Consider the following 19,020-nt stretch of genomic DNA (forward strand, 5'->3'; position numbering starts at 1 on the left):
TGCTACAATATCGCCAGTGTGGCAGTTTATAGTGATGTGTAGCACTGGGACATCATGCCGCAGACATGTAGCATCATATCCCACTCAGCCACATTATCTTGACACCAGGCCGACCAGTCCTAAATCTAACATCTTAATGCTGAGCACATAGCGTGGCAGCTGCTAGTACCATTTTTATGTCTTTGGTATGATTCTGCCAAGGTTCGAAACCGCGACCTCCTGCATCCGAGGCGGACACTCTAACCACTAGGCCACTGGAGCGGTCCACTGTGTCTATGTAAGTTTGTAGTTGCCAATCATTATGCAAACCTATATGCATATACATCTGCACAATTACAAGAGTGTACACTTCCACTCAAACTAAAAATCACAAGCTTTTCCAAAACCTCATTTGCCTTAAAAGAAAATGTCAGAACCTCAAATACAGACAATAACAGTGAAAATCATGCACTGAATGACAAGTGATACAAACTCAAAAGTTTAAAATGACAGAGATTGACAACACAGAGCGAGATCATTAATGAACCAATCAGGCCACACTCCAGGAAGCATATGATAAAACAGTCCACAAGAAGTTCAATGGCAGCAAAAAGTTTAAAAGAATTTTCAATGACTTAAAAATTATGATGTGAATTTTAAACAATTTCAAGGCCTTAAATTTAAGAGTCAAAATTCAATGCATTAAATAAGCGTGTGAGCCTTCGTAAAAACTCTCTTTTACAATATTAATTTATGTAAGTAGGTATATTGATATATATATATATATATATATATATATATATATATATATATATATATATATATATATATATATATGCATGTAGCATATGTATCTTTGCATATATGTATGTCTGTGTATGTATCTTTGTATGAATACATATATATGTGTATGTATGCATGTTATGTATGTATGTGTGTGTGTGAATGTATGTATGTAGGTATGCATCTGTCTTTAATGATGTATGTATGTATGTGTGTATACATATGTGGTGTATGTGTGTATGTATGTATAAAATGTAACAGCGCTTCTGCAACACCCAGGCAGCATAGTGCCAATTAAATGCAATGTTCGAAACTCTTAAATTAATGACACCATTTGTGGAAGATATATCCTTTGAAGTGTATGTATGTATGTATGTATGTATGTATGTATGTATGTATGTATGTAGTGATGTATGGATGTATGTACTTATGTACTGATGTATGGATGTATGTACTTAAGTATGCATGTATGTATGTATGTATGCATGCATGTATGTATGTGTGTGTGGACAGATGTCATGTCAGGACAATGCAGGCTATATGGTATCATTTAAAAGGTATGTAATGAGTCATACTAATTCACCTTTATTCATCATTTGTTTGACATAAAATTATTTTATGAACATATTTATCTGTCATGAATAAAATATGATAAGACCTTACAAACGTTACAGGACTACAGCAAGACACATCTGATCCCCTCTCACTCCACTGAGACTTCAGACTGCCATATAATGCGTTAACAAACCCTCATGTTTTAAAAAACAATTTATCAATTACTAATCTAATTTATTGCAACTACACATACAAATTGGTCAAACACATTATATTTGTCTTCTCGAATGGAGTTTGCGTAATTGTCCCCAACATGAAATGATTTTAGAAATGATGAAATTATTGTAATGGCTCAAAAATGTTAATATTATCATCATGTATTCCAACAAACATGCATATTAAACAGAATGTGTGCATATTAATCAAAATATGTCCATATTAAACAACCTTTACCCATATTAAACAGTATTTGTCCATATTAATTAGCATTGGTCCATATTAAACAGCATTTGTCTATATTAAGTAGCATTTGTCCATATTAAAATATTAAACAGCATTTGTCCATATTAAACAGCATTTGTCAATATTCAATAGTATTTGTCCATATTAGACAGAATTTGTCCATATTAAGCTGCATTTGTCCATCTTAAATAGTATTTGTCCATACTAAATAGCATTTGTCCGTATTCAATAACATTTGTCTATATTCAATAGCATTTGTCCATATCAAACAGCCTTTATCCATATCAAACAGCATTTGTCCATATTAAATAGCATTTGTCCATATTCTATAACATTTGTCCATATTAAATAGCATTTGTCGATATTAAACAACATTTGTCCATACAGCATTTGTCCATAATAAACAGCATTTGTCCACATTCAATAGCGTTTCTCCATATTAAAGATCATTTGTGCATATTCAATAGCATTTGTCCATATAAAACAGCATTTGTCCATATTAAACATTTGTTCATATAAATATCATTTGTTCATAATAAACAGCATGTGTCCATATTAATTAGCATTTGTCCATATTAAACAACATTTCTCTATATTAAGCAGCATTTATCCATATTAAATAGTACTTGTCCGAATTAAACAGCATTTGTCCAAATTAAACAGCATTTGTCCATATTCAATAGCGTTTCTCCATATTAAACAGCATTTGTCCATATTCAATAGCATTTGTCCATATTAAACAGCATTTGTCCATATTAAATAGCATCTGTCCATATTCAATAACATGTTTTTCATCACATAATGTCAATGTATAATTAGAACCTAAAAAGAAAGGAATCCTGTTACGACACAAAAATCAGACCACTGGACTTCATATTTTTTATGATTTATGACATCATAAAACTAAATCAAACATCCACAACGACGTGTGTAATCAATTCTCCATCCTCATGAATATTCAATCCAGACCTAATAATTACATACAGTTATAAAATTAATAATGAAACTTAATGCATAGTGTGTAATCAATTCTCCATCCTCATGAATATTCAATTCAGACCTAATAAGTACATACAGTTATAAAATTAATAATGAATCTTAATGCATAGTGTGTAATCAATTCTCCATCCTCATGAATATTCAATTCAGACCTAATAAGTACATACAGTTATAAAATTAATAATGAATCTTAATACATAGTGTGTAGACAATTCTCCATCCTCATGAATATTCAATTCAGACCTAATAAGTACATACAGCTATAAAATTAATAATGAATCTTAATACAGTGTGTAATCAATTCTCCAGCCTCATGAATATTCATTTCAGACCTAATAATTACATGTAGTTATCAAATTAATAATGAATCTTAATACAAAATAAAATTACAGAACCATGCTATAACCAATGTCTGCAAGGATTTGAAAGTGGTAGAGGGAAACATTCACCCACCCAAAAGAGACAATCTCTGGTCCACTAAGGTATGTTAGTGTTAATGGGGAAACATACACTCACCCAAAATAGATCTTCTCTGATCCACTAAGGTATGTTAGTGGTAGAGGGAAACATTCACTCACCTAAAAGAGACAATCTCTAGTCCACTAAGGTATGTTAGTGGTAGAAGGAAACATTCACTCACCCAAAAGAGACAATCTCACTAATGTATGTTAGATAACTTTTAGAGAACCCGACTGAAGAATAGACCCCACATGTTGGGAAGTGGCTTTGAAAGGAAAATGTTTTTCCCTCCCGCAGACAGTCAAAATAAATACAAATCGCCAAACATTACAACTAAAAAACAAAACAATACATATAAATATGTGACAGGAGTTAATACAATATGAGCATTACCATAGTAATAGTGACAAATGAACATTACCCTAGTAATAGTGACATATGAACATTACCATAGTAATAGTGACATTATGAACATTACCATAGTAATAGTGACATTATGAAGAGTTATTACAATATGAACATTACCATAGCAATAGTGAACTATGAATAGTAAACAAATAACATTAAAAATGTTGATTCCAGTTATATCACAAAATGAAATTAAACACAACAAAAACAAAGTATAAAAGATATAAGACTGTCTGCCCGATTTTGAGAGAAATTAAACATAATGGCAATCAGGTAAATGTTAATACAATTAAGGGGATATTTTAAAATACTATACTATATATAAAGATACAGGACTTGCCTATGTAGTTTCTCTCAGATCTTGATTATGTATACAAATGACAAATACATGCTACTCATCTTCTATGAATGCCAAATTCATGTGATAACAAAAGTTAAACATTATCAAGTAGTAACACACCAACACATGTCTACCAATCTCTTTAAAACATTATCAAGTATTAAAACACCAACACATGCCTACCAATCTCTTTAAAACATTATCATGTAGTAACACACCAACACATGCCTACCAGTCTCTTTAAAACATTATCATGTAGTAACACACCAACACATGCCAACCAATCTCTTTAAAACATTATCAAGTAGTAACACACCAACACATGCCTACCAACATCTTTAAAACATTATCATGTAGTAACACACGAACAAATGCTTACCAATCTCATTAAAACATTATCAAGTAGTAACACACCAACGCATGCCTACCAATCTCTTTACAACATTATCAAGTAGTAACACACCAACACATGCATACCAATCACGATAAAATATTATCAAGTAGTAACACACCAACACATGTCTACCAATCTCTTTAAAACATTATCAAGTAGTAACACACCAAGAACACATACCAATCTCTTTAAAACATTTTCAAGTAGTAACACACCAACACATGCCTACCAATCTCTTTAAAACATTATCAAGTAGTAACACACCAACACATGCTTACCAATCTCTTTAAAACATTATCAAGTAGTAACACACCAGCACATGTCTACCAATCTCTTTAAAACATTTTCAAGTAGTAACACACCAGCACATGCCTACCAATCTCTTTAAAACATTATCAAGTAGTAACACACCAGCACATGCCTACCAATCCCTTTAAAACATTATCAAGTAGTAACACACCAGCACATGCCTACCAATCCCTTTAAAACATTATCAAGTAGTAACACACCAACACATGCCTACCAATCCCTTTAAAACATTATCAAGTAGTAACACACCAACACATGCCTACCAATCCCTTTAAAACATTATCAAGTAGTAACACACCAGCACATGCCTACCAATCCCTTTAAAACATTATCAAGTAGTAACACACCAACACATGCCTACCAATCCCTTTAAAACATTATCAAGTAGTAACACACCAACACATGCCTACCAATCCCTTTAAAACATTATGAAGTAGTAACACACCAGCACATGTCTACCAATCTCTTTAAAACATTTTCAAGTAGTAACACACCAGCACATGCCTACCAATCTCTTTAAAACATTATCAAGTAGTAACACACCAGCACATGTCTACCAATCTCTTTAAAACATTTTCAAGTAGTAACACACCAGCACATGCCTACCAATCTCTTTAAAACATTATCAAGTAGTAACACACCAGCACATGCCTACCAATCCCTTTAAAACATTATCAAGTAGTAACACACCAGCACATGCCTACCAATCCCTTTAAAACATTATCAAGTAGTAACACACCAACACATGCCTACCAATCCCTTTAAAACATTATGAAGTAGTAACACACCAGCACATGCCTACCAATCCCTTTAAAACATTATCAAGTAGTAACACACCAGCACATGCCTACCAATCCCTTTAAAACATTATCAAGTAGTAACACACCAACACATGCCTACCAATCCCTTTAAAACATTATCAAGTAGTAACACACCAGCACATGCCTACCAATCCCTTTAAAACATTATCAAGTAGTAACACACCAACACATGCCTACCAATCCCTTTAAAACATTATCAAATAGTAACACAACAACACATGCCTACCAATCTCTTTAAAACATTATCAAGTAGTAACACACCAACACATGTCTACCAATCTCTTTAAAACATTATCAAGTAGTAACACACCAACACGTCTACCAATCTCTTTAAAACATTATCAAGTAGTAACACACGAACACATGCCTACCGATCTCTTTAAAACATACTCATGTAGTAACACACCAACACATGCCTACCAACCTTGTTAAAACATTATCAAGTAGTAACAAACCAACACATCTACCAATCACGATAAAATATTATAAGTAGTAACACACCAGGACATGCCTACCAATCACGAGAAAATATTATCAAGTAGTAACACACCAACACATGTCTACCAATATCTTTAAAACATTATCAAGTAGTAACACACCAGCACATGCATATCAATCTCTTTAAAACAATATCAAGTAGTAACACGAACACATGCCTACCAGTCTCTTTACAACATTATCAAGTAGTAACACACCAACACATGCCTACCAGTCTCTTTACAACATTATCAAGTAGTAACACACCAACACATGCCTACCAATCTCTTTAAAACATTATCAAGTAGTAACATAACAACACATGTCTACCAGTCTCTTTACAACATTATCAAGTAGTAACACACCAACACATGCCTACCAGTCTCTTTACAACATTATCAAGTAGTAACACACCAACACATGCCTACCAATCTCTTTAAAACATTATCAAGTAGTAACACACCAACACATGCCTACCAATCTCTTTAAAACATTATCAAGTAGTAAAACAACAACACATGCATACCAATCTCGTTAAAACATTATCAAGTAGTAACACAACAACACATGCCTACCAATCTCTTTAAAACATAGTCAAGTAGTAACACACCAACACATGTCTACCAATCTCTTTAAAACATTACCAAGTAGTAACACACCAACACATGCCTACCAATTTCTTTAAAACATAATCAAGTAGTAACACACCAACACATGCCTACCAATATCTTTAAATCATTATCAAGTAGTAACACAACACCACATGCCTACCAATCTCTTTAAAACATAATGAAGTAGTAACACACCAACACATGCATACCAATATCTTTAAAACATTATCAAGTAGCAACACAACAACATATGCCTACCAATCTCTTTAAAACATTATCAAGTAGTAACACAACAACACATGCCTACCAATCTCTTTAAAACATTATCAAGTAGTAACACAACAACACATGCCTACCAATCTCTTTAAAACATTATCAAGTAGTAACACAACAACACATGCCTACCAATCTCGTTAAAACATTATCAAGTAGTAACACACCAACACATGTCTACCAATCTCTCTAAAACATTATCAAGTAGTAACACACCAACACATGCCTACCAATTTCTTTAAAACATAATCAAGTAGTAACACACCAACACATGCCTACCAATATCTTTAAAACATTATCAAGTAGTAACACACCAACACATGCCTACCAATCTCTTTAAAACATTATCAAGTAGTAACACACCAACACATGCCTACCAATCTCTTTAAAACATTATCAAGTAGTAAAACAACAACACATGCATACCAATCTCGTTAAAACATTATCAAGTAGTAACACAAGAACACATGCCTACCAATCTCTTTAAAAGGTAGTCAAGTAGTAACACACCAACACATGTCTACCAATCTCTTTAAAACATTACCAAGTAGTAACCCACCAACACATGCCTACCAATTTCTTTAAAACATAATCAAGTGGTAACCCACCACTACATGCCTACCAATATCTTTAAAACATTATCAAGTAGTAACACAACACCACATGCCTACCAATCTCTTTAAAACATAATGAAGTAGTAACACACCAACACATGCCTACCAATCTCTTTAAAACATTATCAAGTAGCAACACAACAACATATGCCTACCATTATCTTTAAAACATTATCAAGTAGTAACACAACAACACGTGCCTACCAATCTCTTTAAAACATTATCAAGTAGTAACACAACAACACATGCCTACCAATCTCTTTAAAACATTATCAAGTAGTAACACAACAACACATGCCTACCAATCTCGTTAAAACATTATCAAGTAGTAACACACCAACACATGTCTACCAATCTCTTTAAAACATAGTCAAGTAGTAACACAACAACACATGCCTACCAATCTCTTTAAAACATTATCATGTAGTAACACACCAACACATGTCTACCAATCTCTTTAAAACATTACCAAGTAGTAAGACACCAACGCATGCCTACCAATTTCTTTAAAACATAATCAAGTAGTAACACACCAACACATGCCTACCAATATCTTTAAAACATTATCAAGTAGTAACACACCAACACATGCCTACCAATCTCTTTAAAACATTATCAAGTAGTAACACACCAACACATGCCTACCAATCTCTTTAAAACATTATCAAGTAGTAACACAACAACACATGCCTACCAATCTCTTTAAAACATTATCAAGTAGTAACACAACAACACATGCCTACCAATCTCTTTAAAACAATGTGAAGCAGTAACACGGCAATACATTCCTACCAATTCTTTAAAGCATTATCAAGTAGTAAAATACCAAAACGTGCCTACCAATCTATTTAACACATTATCAAGTAGTAACACACCAATACATACCTACCAATCTCTTTAACACATTATCAAGTAGTAACACACCAGCACATGCCAATCTCTTTAAAACAATGCGAAGCAGTAACACACCAATACATACCTACCAATCTCTTTCAAAACAATATAAAGTAACACACTAATACATGTCTACCAATCTCTTTAAAACAATATGATGATCTAACACACCAACACTTGCCTCCCAATCTCTTTCAAAAGTTAATGACGAGAGCATCTGATCTCGAGAAAACTTTACAGGCATAAGAGGTAAAACATATAAATACTTCTTAACATTAAAACTTATTTATAATTTTCATAATGCCTATATTCAGTGTGATTTTGTCCTGCCAGGTTTGACTAGTACAATAATTTGTTCTTTGAGAGGATGCTATTACAAGCACACTAACATTTCCAACATCTTGTGATATCCATACAAAGCCAAAACCATAGCTAAATAATAAACGTCTTGCATGTTATGCCCATGTAACATTAAAGCCCTAGTGTCATTGCTACATGCAAAAAGTAGCATATGTCAGGTCATTTGAATAATAATGAATTATGAAGGATAATGATCCTATACATCCTTGGGGTCCACTGAAACCATGAAACATCAACGTTGCAACACATTACAGGTCATGTAGTTTCTCTTTCAAACTGGGAAACCCTGCCATTTTTGACATTTTTGACATGCGTATGAATAAATCTGATGTTGATAGTGATAGGCGATATTTATGGGTAAACTCATGTCAGTCAAAATCTGGAGCACAGTCTCGATGACAAAACTGTTGAAAACATAAGCTGCCAATACTACGTAATATCGGGTTATGTTCAGCCCAAATTCATGCTTCAAAGAGTGACATCTGATCATCAATATTCAACAAAGCCTTATCTGTATCTAATGCATGCATTTTCTTCTCAGATCTGCTTTTAAAAGTGAGACTGCTTCGCTTCATTCCCTCTCTGATTAATTTGTGCGCCATATGTGAATCCTTTTGTTATTAGACTATTTTATCACATCACTATTTTGGAGCACTTCCTAAAATGAACTGAATTATGGATGATCGATGATGGACACTACACCATGCAATGAGCTCTTTCAGCCTATGATAGACGGATGTCTAAGTATGGATGACTGATGAAGGACAACACTCCATGCCTTAAGCTCTTTCAATTTATGACAGATGGATGTCTAAATATGGATGACCAATGACATACAGCACACCATGCCACAAGCTCTTTCAATCTGTGACAGCTGGAGGTCTAAGTATGGATGAGTGATGCAGGCAATACACCATGACATAAGCTCTTTCAGTCTATGACAGATGGATGTGAATCACAACGCACCATGCCATAAGCTCTTTCAGTCTATGACAGATGGATGTCTAAGCATGGATGTCTGACAACGGACAACACACCATGTCATAAGCTCTTTCTGTCTATGACAGATGGATGTCTAAGTATAGATGATTGGTGTCGGACAACAAACGATGCCATAAGCTCTTTCAGTCTATGACCATTAGAGCTAAATTTAATGAAAAGTACCACTGTATACCTAAAATTAATGAAAATACTACTGCATACCTAAATTTAATGAAAAGTACCACTGCATACCTAAAATGATACAAGGTAGTGATGGAAGATCCTTCTTAAATTCAAACCATTAACTGAACTAACTACAATGTGGATATGAACATAAGCTTTACAGATAATAAGGACTCCTTTATCAACTGCAACCTACAAGCCATAGAAATACCAGTAAGCATCTCCAAATGATACCCATGTACTTATATGTTTATCACAGATGTGGAATGGGGCCGATTTATTGGACATACTAGTTTTGAAACTCATATCAACACAATAAAACATTCCTACTGTTTGAAATGTCTGTGCAAGTAAATATGAAATCTGATTATTGATTCAATAACACGAACCATTTATGACTCACATAATTCTGAGACTTTTCTTTTGCGTTTATATACACGTATGTTCAAATCATTTCTATTTTCAGATTGTTCATTCAGTTGAACACTTTCATGTCTTTGGCTCACTTGTTGGAGATGTTTCGCTTGATTCTAGTCTTTGCTCAACTCTTTCTATCCTGCTAAACCACGCTTGGAGTATACTGAGGTAGGATACATCTGGAACTCGAGTCTGCTGAATTTCCTTGAGCATTTCATTCTCAAAATTGGGGTCTCCACATTGCTGACTGAGTGTTATCAGTGCTGAGCTGATGTTACTCCAACATTTTTGGAAGTCATTGGCATTCATCGTGCATGACTTTGTATGCCCATATAATTTGTTCCTGTCCTCTCGTAGACCTTTGACCAGATTCATTTCCTGATGACCCAGAGATGGCACAATGTTATTAAAAAGTGCTGACAGCAAGGTGATGTCATAGTCATCCAGGTTTGTATCATCTCCATTTGGTGGGAACATGATGTTCATCTGGGATTGATTCAACACTCTTTTCTTAAGAAGACTGTCTATAGTACTCCTGTTATTGGCCAGATGCTGGTCCAGAGTGCAGGTGGGAGTAATGACCATATGATGGAAAAGTTTTCTCAAAACCTTTGACCCAACATCGTTCAACAGATATGCAATGCACATGAACCTGTCTGTATCACTGGTTGGTGGGGATTGCATGGGACCAGCATAAGCTGAAAGACAGAAAACAAAGGCTACATTTATAAAAAGAGAAAATCAGGTCTGTGTCTTGTCAAAATAAGCAATCAATATTCCCATATGAAATATTAATTAGCATGAATAGACCATACTGGATATGAAGCTTCACATAGGACTTTAGCCTTGGATTTTGTAAGATGATACATTATATAATCATCAGCTTTGCATGCTGGTCACAATACACACAGGTATTCATCGACTAAGGTACTAAACTTCATCCAATCCTACTTTATTGTGAGTCCTATATTGAGAAAATTGTTGTAACTGTTGATTAATTCAATATTCTGTTCCACTGCCTTTGATCATGTAAAACTGTACAAAGCCCAACAAACCAAAACTTCTAATTATATAAATGCTATGATGGCTTTAATATACTGACTTTCATTTGTATATACAGACTTCAAATGGCTTTAATATTCTGAGTTTCATTTTTGTATACAGACTTCAAATGGCTTTAATATACTGACTTTCATTTGATTATACAAACTCCAAGATATCTGTTTGATTGTTCATATGGAAATCATATGTGGCTGTGACAAAAAATTCACGTGTGTATAACAATGAACTTTCAAATGAATAAGTTGGTTATCAACATGTCAACATCTTAAAATTATCTGTAAGTGTTTGACAAAATTTGCACAGCTCATCACTAAATACCCAACGTTGTTATAATGCTACACAGTGTTCAGCAGTGAAATATAGAAAGAAAATGCATATTTGTCAACAAAACATGTCATGGGATTTTACTCAAGGCAAATTATTTGGGTTTTCAGCAAACAATATATGTAGCCCTAACCCTGGTACTAAATGAGATGCATACACTCATCTTGTATGCTAATTCTAGCATGAAGAGTGGTTGATAAATAACCTTAATGACACATTAAACCAAAATTAGTGAAGCCTGAATTATTGGTCGCAGTGACCTACTTGTATGCCAAACGTGTAATACTTATTAAGATGCATTCTCTCACAAGTTTAATGAATTTAGGTATCACAGTACACATACATACATCAAACCTATTTGGTCATTAGCCACACAGAATTTAATTATGCAAGTAAAATGTGAAATGTTAGTCTGATTGATATGTATGCATTAACGGTAAAATGGTAGTTACAGAGATGTTTGATGATTGTAGTATGAGAAATCAACTTAAAACATAGTATCTCACACACAGACACACACACACACTATCAAATCCATATACAATTTTGGGACTAGTCTATAAAACAAACACACTCAAATCCACGTATAATTTTGGGACTAGCCTATATCACACACACCATCAAATCCATGTATACTTTTGGGACTAGTCCATAAAACATGAACTCACATCAAATCCATGTATACTTTTGGGACTAGTCCATAAAACATAAACACACATCAACTTCATGTATAATTTTGGAAGTAGCCTATATCACACACACACACTATCAAATCCATGTATAATTTTGCGACTAGTCCATAAAGCATAAACACACATCAAATCCATGCATAATTTTGGGACTCGTCCATAAAACATAAACACACATCAAATCCATGTATAATTTGGGACTCATTCATAGAACATAAACACACATCAAATGCCATGTATAATTTTGGGACTAGCCTATCACACACACATACACACACCATCAAATCCATATACAATTTTGGGACTAGTTTATAAAACATAAACACACATCAAATCCAAGTATACTTTTAGGACTAGCCTATATCACATACACACTACCAAATCCATGTATAATTTTGGGACTCATCCATAGAACATAAACACACATCAAATTCATGTATAATTTTGGGACTAGCCTATCACACACACATACACAATCAAATCCATAGACAATGTTGGGACTAGTCTTTAAAACATAAACACACATCAAATCCATGTATACTTTTGGGACTAGCCTTTATCACACACAATCTAATACATGTATAATTTTGGGACTAGTCCATAAAACATAAACACACATCAAATCCATGTATAATTTTGGGACTAGTCCATAAAGCATAAACTCATCAAATCCATGTATAATTTTGGGACTCATCCATATAACATAAACATGTCAAAATCCATATATAATTTTGGGACTAGCTTATCACACACACACACACACTATAAAATCCATATACAATTTTGGGACTAGTTCATAAAACTTAAACACACATCAAATCCATGTATACTTTTGGGACTAACCTATATCACACACACACACTATCAAATCCATGTATAATATTGTGATTAGTCCATAAAACATAAACACCATCAAATCCATGTATAATTTTGGGACTAGTCCATAAAGCATAAACATATCAAATCCATGTATAATTTTGGGACTAGTCCATAAAACATAAACACACATCAAATCCATGTATAATTTTGTGACTAGTTCATAAAGCACAAACACCATCAAATCCATGTATAATTATGTGACTAGTCCATAAAGCACAAACACACATCAACTTCATGTATAATTTTGGGACTAACCTATATCACACACACACACTATCAAATCCATGTATAATATTGTGACTAGTCCATAAAACATAAACACCATCAAATCCATGTATAATTTTGGGACTAATCCATAAAGCATAAACACATCAAATCCATGTATAATATTGGGACTAGTCCATAAAACATAAACACATCAAATCCATGTATAATTTTGGAAGTAGCTTATCACACACACATATACACACACTATCAAATCCATATACAATTTTGGGACTAGTCTGTAAAACATAAACACACATCAAATCCATGTATAATTTTGGGACTAGTCCATAAAACATAAACACAATCAAATCCATGTATAATTTTGGAACTAGCCTATCACACACACACGTACACACACTATCAAATCCATATACAATTCTGGGACTAGTCTGTAAAACATAAACACACATCAAATACATGTATAATTTTGGGACTAGTCTATATCACACACACACACTATCAAATCCATGTATAATATTGGAACTAGTCCATAAAACATAAACACATCAAATCCATGTATAATTTTGGGACTAGTCCATAAAGCATAAACATATCAAATCCATGTATAATTTTGGGACTAGTCAATAAAACATAAACACACATCAAATCCATGTATAATTTCGGAACTGGCCTATCACACACATACATACACACACACTATCAAATCCATAAACAATTTTGGGACTAGTCTGTAAAACATAAACACACATCAAATCCATGTGTAATTTTGGGACTAGTCTATATCACACACACACTATCAAATCCAAGTATAATATTGGGGCTAGTCGATAAAACATAAACACATCAAATCCATGTATAATTTTGGGACTAGTCCATAAAGCATAAACACATCAAATCCATGTATAATTTTGGGACTAGTCCATAAAATATAAACACACATCAAATCCATGTATAATTTTGGAACTAGCCTATCACACACACACACACACATCAAATCCATATACAATTTTGGGACTAGTCTGTAAAACATAAACACACATCAAATCCATGTATAATTTTGGGACTAGTCTATATCACACGCACACACACACACACACACACACACACACTATCAAATCCATGTATAATATTGGAACTAGTCCATAAAACATAAACACGATCAAATCCATGTATAATTTTGGGATTAGTCCATACAACATAAACATACATCAAATCCATGCGTAATTGTGGGACTAGCCTACACCACACGCACACACTATCAAATCCATATACAATTTTGGGACTAGTCTAAAAAACTAAACACCTTGAAATCCATGCATAATACTAGGAAGAAACTAGAATCCTTTTAAAATTTCCATTTCTGTTTTCTAAATTGCAAACAGTCAACTCAAAGTTTTAATCAGTTTGTATTTAAAAGGTATATTTCATTTCTTCCTCTGAAAATTAGAAAAGCATTAGATACAAGTAGAGACATCATCTTCTACATCAAATGATTACTATTATGTATCTATTATTGCTATTACTGATAGTATTTATTGTTATTACTGCTATTAAGTATCCATATATGATATTTTGTATATATTATTACTATCATGTATATATTAATATTATGTATATATTATTGCTTTTATGTATATATTATTGCATTATGTGTTGCTATTATTACTAGTATGTATTGCTATTATTGCTAGTATGCATTACTGTTACTGCTAGCATATATTGCTATTACTGCTATTATCTATATATTACTGCTATTATGTATATATTATCACAGAAAATGACAGGAAAATAACCTGACTGATGCCACTCTTGTTTTGATATTACTCTATGCCACTTCAAATGATATCAGTCTTTTTCATTTTACTCAAAAGCCACCTTAACTGGTGTCACTGTAAACCATTTCAACTGTCAGTCCTTTAGATATTGCTTTGTCATGTTACTGGTACCATTCCTTTTCATATCACTCTAAAGCATTTCAAAGAATGTCAGTGTTTTTCATATTATTCTAAGTCACTTTATTTGATGTCAGCCTTTTTCACATTGCTCAAAGCAACTTAACTGATCTCATTATTTTCGCATTACACAAAGCCATTTCAATTGTCAATCTTTTTCGTATTGCTCTAAGTTACAGCAACAGGAAGACATTGTAATTGTAATGTCAGACCGGGCAACTAGTAAGATTAGATAGAGTTCTGGAAACAACTTAAACTAAAATCTCTTATTATCTTGTCAGAAAAACTAGAGGTGATGTTACTTCACTTTTCTATCTGCATTTGGACAAGAAATCAGGATTTGCATAACTTTTAGGGAAATTTTATACATTATTTTTGACAATTTCAAAATGAGTATGAAGAACGTAGTATCTTCAGTCATCCATGTGTCTGACATCATATCAATACAAACTATATGAAATTAAATGCAACATACAAATACCATCTGTACAAAATTAAATACAACATAACCAATGCATATCTGTAGAAAATAAAATACAACATACCAATAAAAACTGTATGAAATTAAATACAACATACCAATACAAACTGAACGATATTAAATACAACATACCAACACAATATGTATGAAATTAAATACAACATACCAATACAATCTGTATGAAATTAAATACAACATACCAATAAAAACCGTATAAAATTAAATACAACATACCAATACAAACTGAACGATATTAAATACAACATACCAACACAATATACATGAAATTAAATACAACATACCAATACAATCTGTATGAAATTAAATACAACATACCAATAAAAACTGTATGAAATTAAATACAACATACCAATACAAACTGTATGAAATTAAATACAACATACCAATACAAACAAGTATGAAATACCAATACAAACTGTATGAAATTAAATACAACATACCAATACAAACTGTATGAAATCAAATACAACATACCAATAAAATCTGTATGAAATTAAATACAACATACCAATACAAACTGTATGAAATTAAATACAACATACCAATACAAACTGTATGAAATTAAATACAACATACCAATACAAACTGTATGAAATTAAATACAACATACCAACAAAAATGTATGAAATTAAATACAACATACCAATAAAAATGTATGAAATTAAATACAACATACCAATAAAATCTGTATGAAATTAAATACAACATACCAAATACAATCTGTATGAAATTAAATATAACATACCAATACAAGCTGTATGAAATTAAATACAACATACCAATACAAACTGTATGAAATTCAATACAACATACCAATACAAACTGTATGAAATTAAATAGAACATACCAATACAATCTGTATGAAATTAAATACAACATACCAATAAAAACTGTATGAAATTAAATACAACATACCAATGCAATCTGTGTGAAATTAAATACAACATACCAATAAAAACTGTTTGAAATTAAATACAACATACCAATACAAACTGTATGAAATTAAATACAAACTGTATGAAATTAAATACAACATACCAATACAAACTGTATGAAATTAAATACAACATACCAATACAAACTGTATGAAATGAAATAGAAGATACCAATGCAATCTGTATGAAATTAAATACAACATACCAATAAAAACTGTATGAAATTAAATACAACATACCAATAAAAACTGTATGAAATTAAATACAACATACCAATACAATCTGTATGAAATTAAATACAACATACCAATACAAACTGTATGAAATTAAATACAACATACCAATAAAAACTGTATGAAATTAAATACAACATACCAATACAATCTGTATGAAATTAAATACAACATACCAATACAAACTGTATGAAATTGAATACAACATACCAATACAAACTGTATGAGATTGAATACAACATACCAATACAAACTGTATGAAATTAAATACAACATACCAATGCAATCTGTATGAAATTAAATACAACATACCAATAAAAACTGTATGAAATTCAATACAACATACCAATACAATCTGTATGAAATTAAATACAACATACCAATACAAACTGTGTGAAATTAAATACAACATACCAATACAAACTGTATGAAATTAAATACAACATACCAATGCAATCTGTATGAAATTAAATACAACATACCAATACAAACTGTATGAAATTAAATAGAACATACCAATAAAAAATGTATGAAATTAAATACAACATACCAATACAATCTGTATGAAATTAAATACAACATACCAATACACACTGTATGAAATTAAATACAACATACCAATAAAAACTGTATGAAATTAAATACAACATACCAATACAATCTGTATGAAATTAAATAGAACATACCAATACAATCTGTATGAAATTAAATACAACATACCAATACAAACTGTATGAAATTGAATACAACATACCAATACAAACTGTATGAGATTGAATACAACATACCAATACAAACTGTATGAAATTAAATACAACATACCAATACAAACTGTGTGAAATTAAATACAACATACCAATACAAACTGTATGAAATTAAATACAACATACCAATACAAACTGTATGAAATTAAATACAACATACCAATACAATCTGCATGAAATTAAATACAACATACCAATAAAAACTGTATGAAATTAAATACAACATACCAATACAATCTGTATGAAATTAAACACAACATACCAATATAAACTGTATGAAATTAAATACAACATACCAATACAAACTGTTTGAAATTAAATACAACATACCAATAAAAACTGTATGAAATTAAATACAACATACCAATACAATCTGTATGAAATTAAATACAACATACCAATAAAAACTGTATGAAATTAAATACAACATACCAATATTATCTGCATGAAATTAAATACATCATACCAATACAAACTGAACAAAATTAAATATAATATCCCAATACAAACTGTCTGAAATTAAAACCTATTTAAACCAGACACATCCTCACAGGTTTATTTGGTTACCTCTAATGGGAGAAGTAATGGAGCAAAACATCTGTTTCATTTAATTAAAGGTTCATCCAATATTTTGGCAACTATCATTTCTGTGTGGATCACCCTCCCTATTAATAAGCTTATCAGACAATCTTTGAGACAAGCCTTTCGATTATGATAAATAAATCCCATTACATTAGGGATGTCGCTACTTCTTGGAGCTATGTAAAGTATTACTCTTTAGACAATTTTATGAGAGCTGCATTTAGGCAGTCTAATACTATTTATTTTACCTTCATTTAGGACGTCTAATACTACTTATTTATTTTACCTTCGTTTAGGAAGTCTAATACTATCTAAATTTATTTCAGCTTCATTTAGGCTGTCTAATAGTACCTATTTATTTTACTTTCATTTAGGCAGTCTAATACTACGTAATTTTATTTTACCCTTATTTAGGCAGTCTAATGATACCTATTTATTTTACCATCATTTAAGCAGTCTGATAGTATCTATTTATTTTACCTTCATTTAGGCAGTCTAATACTACCTATTTTACCTTCATGTAGGCAGCCTAATACTACCTATTTATTTTA

The 19,020-nt window shown here is 32.0% G+C and overlaps 1 protein-coding gene across 1 annotated transcript; it reads right to left on the bottom strand.

The window, feature by feature from the left end:
• Positions 1 to 1,327: 1,327 nt before the first annotated feature.
• LOC149807438 (uncharacterized) lies at positions 1,328 to 10,843 on the bottom strand. Its single transcript, XM_089966569.1, has 2 exons — positions 3,419 to 10,843; positions 1,328 to 3,356 (listed from the first exon to the last, which is right to left on the bottom strand). The coding sequence occupies exon 1, from the start codon at positions 10,803 to 10,805 to the stop codon at positions 10,392 to 10,394; it is 414 nt and encodes a 137-aa protein (XP_089822695.1). The 5' UTR covers positions 10,806 to 10,843; the 3' UTR covers positions 1,328 to 3,356; positions 3,419 to 10,391.
• Between the last annotated feature and the right edge of the window lie 8,177 nt (positions 10,844 to 19,020).

Source organism: Sinohyriopsis cumingii, chromosome 1 (assembly GCF_028554795.1).
Source record: "Sinohyriopsis cumingii isolate HCF-2022 chromosome 1, ASM2855479v2, whole genome shotgun sequence".
In the NCBI taxonomy this organism is placed as follows: Eukaryota; Metazoa; Mollusca; class Bivalvia; order Unionida; family Unionidae; genus Sinohyriopsis; species Sinohyriopsis cumingii.

Bases quoted from the DNA above. Each gene is read 5' to 3' on its own strand.
- LOC149807438 (XM_089966569.1), bottom strand. From the start codon at position 10,805: ATGAACATCATGTTCCCACCAAATGGAGATGATACAAACCTGGATGAC.